This window comes from Calidris pugnax, unplaced genomic scaffold (assembly GCF_001431845.1).
Source record: "Calidris pugnax isolate Ruff unplaced genomic scaffold, ASM143184v1 scaffold70, whole genome shotgun sequence".
NCBI classification, from domain to species: Eukaryota; Metazoa; Chordata; class Aves; order Charadriiformes; family Scolopacidae; genus Calidris; species Calidris pugnax.
The window spans coordinates 3,965,134-3,973,532 of NW_015090862.1; the positions used below are offsets into that span (position 1 = coordinate 3,965,134).

The window sequence follows — 8,399 nt, forward strand, 5'->3', positions numbered from 1 at the left end:
CCCGCCCCTGCCCGAGGGACCGGGGGAGCCTCCCGCCCGCCCGGCCCCCTCCATCCCGCTCCGTCTCGCCGTCCCCACACACCGGCACCGCCGCCGCGCGCCGCTTCTTGAGGGGGCGCGAGGGGCAGCCAGCCCGAGCCCCGCCCCGCCGCCAGGCCAGAGCAATGCACCGCCGATGGCGGGGCGCAGACCCGGGGAGCAGAGCGCGGAGCCTAAGATCAACCCACTCCCTAGGACCGCTGTATTTATGTATTTTATGGTAGAAAAAAAGAAGTAAAACCCAAAGGAAGGTGTCTTTACATCACCTTAGAAGTTCACAGAACGTTTTAAAGACCGGCATTCATTTAAAGACTCAAATTCAGCATTTATGTAGAAACCTTTTAATATATACAGGATGCAACATATATAAAAAGGTAAATTACAATTTTAGTTTATGAACAGAGAGTGTTTTCTGCTTCTTCTGTTTCTTCTTTAATTTGTTTGCATCTTTGATTTCCATTTTCACTTGATCTTGTAGTTGAGAAAAGAAGGCCTGGGATGACTTCAAGACCTTGTCCTTCCCTTCATCCTGTCCACAGACAAAATACTTGTTAGAAACAAGAAAAGTACAAACAGCACCATTATGCTACTTGCCAGTCACTCACATATAATGGTATTTGACTTTTTAAAAGTATTTTGGTGATTGATTTTCAAATCACTCCTGCTATCTGAAGAAATAAAGAGCACGTTCCCTTTCTAATTAGTAATTAGCACAGCAGGTAAGAAGAGGCATCAAGAACAGCTCCTTGTACATCATGTGCTACAACTGCATGGCTGTATTTTGTGTTCTGCTCTCCTTTTGAAAAGGTAAGCACAAATGTTTAGAAGTAATCAAGTTATTCTTCCTATTAGTTTCTAGTAACTCAAAATTTCAGAGACTTAAAATTTAATTTAGAAGGCACATAGGTGGTACACAAGTTTAGTATTTTACAGGACACGAAACAAAATCAATCTGATGATATTATAGAGAGGACTCCTCAATAAGAAGTAGTTAAACAGGAATATTCTGTTTTGAAATGCCTTAAGTTACTCAAGGCTTAGCAAGAACTAAAAGGAAGCCTCATGCTCAATTACGCACGCAGGCAGCCCCATCTCATCAAGTGGGACAGTTCAAATGCAGGAAATAAGAGCATAAGTCTTAGTATTTGCAGGAACACCACCTTGTGAACTTTGAAATAAAAAAGTAGTACCTAATGCAAACAATCATTTCTGTTTTGTGAATCTACTTTGATATAAAGTAATTGTATCATACAGTTTTTAATATTTTTCCACATCTAAAGATTAAGTTGCTTACTCAAATATATTTCCTACTCTGAGTAAGCTTCTAAAGGTTCCAGCAACCATTCAGCATGATTTACTCATCATGAAAGCAGTAACTTCTACATAAATATCCATTATGAACAAAGAGTCACTGCAAAGTGCCACCAGAGCTGTATTTTTTCAGGCCTCTATACTGACATCGTGCCGTTGGGATGATCAGCAAAATCAGGACTAGAAAGACATTCAACACGACTTTGCATAAGGCAGTTACAAGCACGGATTAGAAGAGTCCTTCCAAAACTGGAGTTCAAAAGAACACAGGGGAAAGTAAGGAGGGGTATAGGGGAGAAGATAAAGAAGGGGAAAAAAAAAAAAAGAAAAAAGAGTATGCTTTCCAGGTCTTCTTCCTACCTCTTTTTTCCAGAAGCTCCATGTATGTTTTATATTTGCTCAGACATAAATAAGATAGCAAGATTTGGGCGGCAAGCAGATATACCACTTGTGTACAAGAGTTTTTGAAGGGGATGAAAAAAGCTGAGGAGCTGTAGCTGTGCCAAGAGGGATGGGACGGAAACAAACCCTATACTTGGTAATTGTGGTAAAGTTCCCTTTCCTCTCTCCAGCTAAGTATTATCTACCCTTGGGATTTCAATATTCTTTCGCTGGGAAGCTCCAAGCTATACAGTACTACTTTAGAGAGCCTTACCTTGAGCAGAGATGCTTTGCCTTCTTTTGTAAGCTTTTTTAATTTTGCTGCAGCTGCTTTTTTGCTAAGTTTTGCGCCTTGTTCTGGTTTCATCTTTTCAAGAAGCTTTTGACGTTTCTCCTTTTCTCTTAACTTCATACGTTTACGAAGCTTTTTCTTTCTTCGTTCTCGTTTTTTGTCTGTGGGAGTCTTTTCTGCATCTGTTTTAACATCACCAGCTTTGTTCTTTTCCTAAAGAGAACAAGATTTCTAGATCCGTAAGTGTGCAAAAGAAATGATTCACTTCACAGTACTCAAATGTGTCTTAGCACTTCCACCCTTTCAAGTGTTGACCCAGCTCAGGGCAATGTCGCAGTAAGGCAAAGGCCAAAAACTGGCAAAAGTTGGCAAGTGAGATTTGTACAGTTGATCAAAGACAGGCTAATTGCTCTTCCCTACTGTCATTTAGCTTTCCCCTTCCGTATCTATTTTGTGAAAATAATTACCATTACATAACAGTCAAGAACAAAAACAAAGCATAGTATTATAGCCTAGTGTAGCCAAATGAAGTTAACTTTCCCCTCCTTCCAGTTATCAAAAAAAACCACAAAAAAAACCTACCCCAAAACCCCCAACAAACACCAATACTAAAATGGTAGGGAAGAAGGTCCCCAAGGTGAGGAAGCCAGGCTGGGAGAGGGCTCCAATTGATCTGGCAACCAGTACACCCTTCTATAAACATACAGATCCTTACATGATTTTTATTTATAGTTACCTTAATCTCCTCTGGCGCTAAGAGAGCAGCATCACTAACAGCAACTGGTGCTACTTCTTCCATACTTATAGCTGGAAGGTTCGAAACTATTTTAACTTCTGGCACAGGCTAGAAACAAAGAAACATATTCAGGATTGAGCACACCATCTCACAGCAGCTTGCAGCTAACTGAAGATACTAAATACTTGGTTTTGTTCCAAGGCAGTTATAGAGGATTTAATATGAAATAAGAACAAGCTCAATAACACTCAATGTTTACTTTACTTTCCATTTCTCAAATGCATTTTAAAGTATCCGGTTTCAAAGAGGGGGGAAAAAAAATCCAACACACAACTTTATGAAACATGTACTTACTGGTTTGGGTGTGAAGTGGAAGTTACAAAGTGCATCCAGCTTCAGGAAGAGTGAATCCATCATTTCCTGAATTTCTTTGTGTTCAGGATTTTCTTCCTCTTCAGTCTTTTGCTGAGTTAATAACACAACGTTACTGCAACACCCTTCATAAAACTATTTTACTTCAGTAAAACTGGTAACACCAAAATACGCAATTTGGAGCCACCTCCCTGGTGAACACTCAGACTGAAGTACTTCCACAATGCTGAGAGCAGAGTTAGCAGTGTGCAAATGAATGTATGTGAATGAAATTATGTGATGTGAACTCCAAACCGAAAGGAAAGGCATTGCCTACGTTACCTGGTGAAGTTTCATGTATTCTTGCTCATAGATCTCGGCAAGACTCAGTTTACTCTTTTCATGATCCAAAGTCAGACGTTTCTTGTATTCAAAAGCCTCTTCTTGTGGTTTCTCTTTCGGTACTACATCATCCCATGCCTAAGAGAGTCATAAATTAATGATCAAATGCAACCACAGTCAAATATCAGGTGCTATTTAGCATATTTAGAGCATTTTCCATATTCCTTATCTGACACATCAACTAGTTTATGCAGGTTGCTTCCCAGGAACTCATTAAGTTTCACATTTTCATTTGGAAAAAAAAAAAGGAATAAAAGACTTACAGCTCTAACTTGTGTGCTTATTTTCAGTGGATCAGGGAAAAAATTGTACAAAACTAACAAATGTCTAATTTTCTTAAGTATTTAACTATTCTCCCCCATACGTACCAATTTTTAAAATTCAACTAACAATAAACCTCAATAAGCTGCGGGATACAAATCTTCTATCAGTGGCTTTTAAGAAAAGTAAGTAAACAATTGAGTTTTGGTTAGTATCCAGAATGCTTGGAGTGCTACAGTTATGGTCACAGACAAAATTTACAGACTAGCATTACATTCCAAATAAGCTCCTTATAGTTTTAGCTGCAAACACTTTTTTTTTGAAGCACACCAAAACCTAGCATGTAATAAGCACGTAAAAACAGAGCTCCTTAGAAATCTAAAGGCACATTCAGCAAGGCAAAAGAATAAAACCACCAGTTGCAGAAATTAACTAGGATAACTCTACACCTAACATTTTAAGAGCTTCAAACTCAGCCTTGGAATGTGCCCTGTGAATCAAGGCTATAAAGAAAATACGGACAAAGAAGTAAGATGGTATTAACCTCATCCAATATTCTCTGTTTAATGATATCTTCAAGCTGAAAAGTAGTTTCTTCTGTGATCACAGGTGCTGAGAGGAGAAAGAGAAGAATTTTAAGATTAATGTTTCTCCAGCAAGAAATACTTTCTGTTCTATGAAGAATAAACAACAGAAAAAAAAAAGTAAAGCCTTAACAAAAATGTAGTAATTGAAATAATGTTTTCCTCTACCTTAAAGAGAGTAATCTTATTACATAAGGCTTGTAAGGGACTAAATCTGCTACTGAATTTATGAACTTTCAGTTCAGTTAAAAATGAACCAAAAAGATTATAATTTCTTGTAGTTCCCACTGTGAAAATGCACAACCTCAAAAACACACTGAGAAGTTTAACTCAGTGGTTTGCTTGAGTTACAGGTGTTTTTAGCAAGATGAAAGGGCAGAAAACCCAACATGGTACACAACACGTTTTCAGGAAAGCCTGCTTACCCATTCGGACTGCATGGTCAAAAAGTACTGTTTCCTCCAAAAGGCTGTTTTCAGGTCGTTTGTGTCCAGTCACTTCTCCTTTAAGCTGCCAAGGTTTCTCCTCTAACAACTGTTCTTCTAAACTTCTTATTTTCTTGCTCATCTGCAAAACATAATTTCCTAAGTTTAAAACATAGAGCTCACAACTAACCTCAGGGCAAGAAATTAATAGCTATTTCAAATACTCCTAACTCCTCACATAAAGATGAGGAATATATGATTACAAATATATCTATGATGACACGAGCCACTTTTTTTTTCTTACTATGTAAATAGTCTCTTTGTATTTGCCAAACTTTGAACAAATTATACAATCATTTAAAACAAAATGGCCACTGTTTTGAATTATTTGAAGTATTAGCGAAACAAAAAAAACAATTACCTTTTCCTGTCTCTTCTCAAAAGAAGACTTTATTTCACTGGGATCAATGCCCTTCTCTAATTGCATATCAGTAACATCTTCTGCTTCACTGTCATCTGGCAAACTGAAAGTAACTCTTTTAGAGGCTTCTTTACTTCCCATGTTCTCCATCATCAATTCATTCATATCCTCGATCCTGTAACATTAAAATTTAATAGAAAAAAAGGGTTGAAAATCCTTTATAATTCTTTACATGAAGTTATTTCAGCCATTAGATGTTTACCTGTTACAACTAACCCACAGTTAAGAAATACAATAGGCTTTCACTGAAACCTAAAGGCAGGGGACACTAGGGAAACTTCTGTACGCTAAAAAAAACCTTCCAAAAACTCAAGTTACACCTACTGAATGATTTATTCAAATAAATATCAAGAGACAACTCTCAAAAGTAAATAAACTACTTTTTCAATAAGGTGATAATGCAAATTATGAACACACAACAGGTAACAAAGAATGGCAAACCATGACCAAAGTGAGCCTGGAATCCAGGCTTTATTTTCTACTCCAGTGTAAAATTACAAGGGCATTTTAACTGCAAATAACACGTATACTTACTCAGACATGCTTTCCTCATTCTCCTCTTCAATAGCACTGTCTGCTTCCTCTTTTTCTTCCTGATCATCTTCAACGTCATTAGCTACTAAACCATCGTCATCAACCGGATCAAAGAAATCTTTGTATGTCAAGTCTCTAGAACTTTTAATTGGCTAAGAAAGAGAGGGGGGAAAAAAAACAACAACCGACAACAAAAAAACAAACCAAACAAACAAAAACACAAAAAAAACCCCTGTTAGACTAAAAGAAGACTAAAAAGATCTAAAGACTAAAAGATCTTTTTCATTTGCTGGGTCACCCACCCTGCAAGGTCGCATGTTTCTTATGACATACTATCTCTTCCTTTATTCATGCAAAAACCCAAGACCCATCTAAAGACAGACTGGAATAGCAGGACAACATGTTCTACTACACTGGAACATTTGTTACCAGATATTCATGTTAAATATATTATTAAAGTAAATCTTCAGTAATTGTCACCAGTCATCTAATCAAATTTAACTTGGTAGTTTCTCTCAGAGTCCAACAACTTATAGTCTTGAACAGGTCTTGATTTAAAGGAAAAGAGAGACCTGAAAATTTATTTACTGATATTCTTACTTTGGCTTTAGCTTCTTCAGACTCTTCTTCTTCCTCATCATCTGAGAAGATGTCTTCAAAATAATTAATATCTTCTTCTTCCTCCTCCTCGTTTTCCTTCTCTGCATGTTCTAAAAAAGCTTCCATCTCAGCCAGCTTGAAAAACTTGTCATCCACTATGGATTTTCTTCCAATTTTTTTCAATGTGGTTTCCTTGGCTATTTTAGTTTGTTGCTCCAGTGCTTCAATATCAAAGTCAATATCAGAATCCTCATCACTGTATTTCTGCTTTAAACTTTCTTTGAGTTTACTTTGCCTTTCTTTAGCTTTAGTTTTATGGCTTGTATTAACATCCTTCTGTTCAGTTTCTGCTTCCATTATGTTGTCTTCCAATTCCTTGTCGCTGCTGGTTTCTGCATCAGAGCCATCCTCTTCCTGGTCTGAGAGAAGGCAAAGATCTTCATCCTCGGCATCCCTTGCAATGGATTTCTTGAAGAAATCGAGAACTGCATTGTTCCTGAGCTCTAGTTGTTGCCAAATCTGCTCCTCATCAAAATTTTCTATCACCAGTTCTTTTAGAGAACCCCCAGAACTCCCCAGAGCTTTATTCAAATCATAGAGAGTCTTTGTTAATGCTCTGAAGTCAGCAGCCAGTCCATCTTGCACACTAAGAGCAGAAAAAAAACCAAAAAAAAACAATTAAGAACTTTTACAAGCACAACAGTTAATATTAACTTCTTTTTTCCTATTTTGCAGAACTTACTAACTTTCACTCATTTTACAGTTGCCACTAAGTTAATCACATGGTCACACTGCAGCTCTTTTTATATCTGTTTAGGTATTTTGGTGCTATGGAATTGCACCTTTCAATACTTAATGCTGTTGCTTAACTTTCTACACACCTCTTGGCGTACTGCTCCTAAACATTCCGAGAAATAACAATATTATTAAGCCTTTCAGCTTCATTACGCTTTGTGCATGAAGTAACAGCTGCACAGACTAATCCGCCTTTCTATAATTGCATCTTATTGCATCTTGAGCATATTTAAGCACTCCAGACGTTTTGGAGAAGTAAACAGTACAGCACTAAACACCTCAAACATCTAAGATACAGGCCCGTGGTTTTAGAAAGGTAACTGCCTTCCTCCTCAGATTTGTACCTGGGTAGTCTCCTCCAGTTTCCTCTCCAGAGCTACCAATGCTTCCACACAGCCGGTACGAACGGAACCCCCCGGTTTCCCCACCCCCGCCGTACCTGAGGAAGCGCTCCGGCCGCGCCGCGGCGGCGCCCGCCACCCTCAGGCCCGTCTCCAGCCCTTTCACCGCCGCCATCTTCCCGCCGCGCGCGGCGCGTGCAGCCGCCTAGCACCGCCCCCCGGTGCCCCGGCTCAGAGGTCCGGGCGCCTCCCGCCGCCGCCGCCGCTCAGGTTCCGCGCACGGGAAGTTCCGACCCCGCTGGTTCCGCCTCAGGGCCGCCTCCTTCCCCCGTGTGACACCCGCCGTCGCCGGGCAGGGGGTGGCAGCCACCGTTGGCGGGGGTGGCTGCTGCTTCCTTCCCCTGGGAAGAGCGTGGCGTTGCTCTGGAGCGGGTGTTCAGCAGCACGGAAAAACCTGCTCTAAATATAGTAGAGCTGCAGTCCCCTCACCCCGCAGTTCGTCTCCCTGACCTAGATACAGGGCTATTTTGGAACCGCACCGAATTTCCAGCTGATTTCTGCAAGCAAAATGCCTTATGTTACTGGGCACCTCCATGCTCCCAGCTAACAGGGCAGGCACCACACACCGACCCCGGCAGCCAGTGCTGCCCAGTGCTTGGCTGCCCTGTTACCTTACGTTCCATGGCTTCCTCCACGTTTATTATAAATCAAGCACTGCACCCGCAGACCCTGGGGGAGGCCATCCATCCCTAAAACCACCCCGGCTGCACCCACTCTGCCCACTGCCCTTCCCGGCCTGGGTCCCAGCTGTGACCAGTCTGCCACCTTTGTCCTTGCTATCGCCTCTGCTGTTCCTCTGCTGCTTT

General features: G+C 40.4%; 1 protein-coding gene across 1 annotated transcript; it reads right to left on the minus strand.

Moving 5' to 3' along the window:
• Positions 1 to 352: 352 nt before the first annotated feature.
• Positions 353 to 7,786, minus strand: MPHOSPH10 (M-phase phosphoprotein 10 (U3 small nucleolar ribonucleoprotein)). Its single transcript, XM_014944259.1, has 11 exons — positions 7,632 to 7,786; positions 6,398 to 7,043; positions 5,798 to 5,949; positions 5,204 to 5,378; positions 4,783 to 4,924; positions 4,318 to 4,385; positions 3,453 to 3,590; positions 3,114 to 3,224; positions 2,760 to 2,867; positions 2,006 to 2,236; positions 353 to 568 (listed from the first exon to the last, which is right to left on the minus strand). The coding sequence occupies exons 1-11, from the start codon at positions 7,706 to 7,708 to the stop codon at positions 419 to 421; spliced, it is 1,998 nt and encodes a 665-aa protein (XP_014799745.1). The 5' UTR covers positions 7,709 to 7,786; the 3' UTR covers positions 353 to 418.
• Positions 7,787 to 8,399: the final 613 nt, after the last annotated feature.

What these genes read in the sequence shown, in the direction of transcription:
- MPHOSPH10 (XM_014944259.1), bottom strand. Translation starts at nt 7,708, where the DNA reads ATGGCGGCGGTGAAAGGGCTGGAGACGGGCCTGAGGGTGGCGGGCGCC. An exon ending in TGACCATGCAGTCCGAATGG is followed by an intron (nt 4,386 to 4,782) that starts GTAAGCAGGCTT and finishes TTCTCCTCTCAG; the next exon opens with CACCTGTGATCACAGAAGAA. An exon ending in AATACATGAAACTTCACCAG is followed by an intron (nt 3,225 to 3,452) that starts GTAACGTAGGCA and finishes TTATTAACTCAG; the next exon opens with CAAAAGACTGAAGAGGAAGA.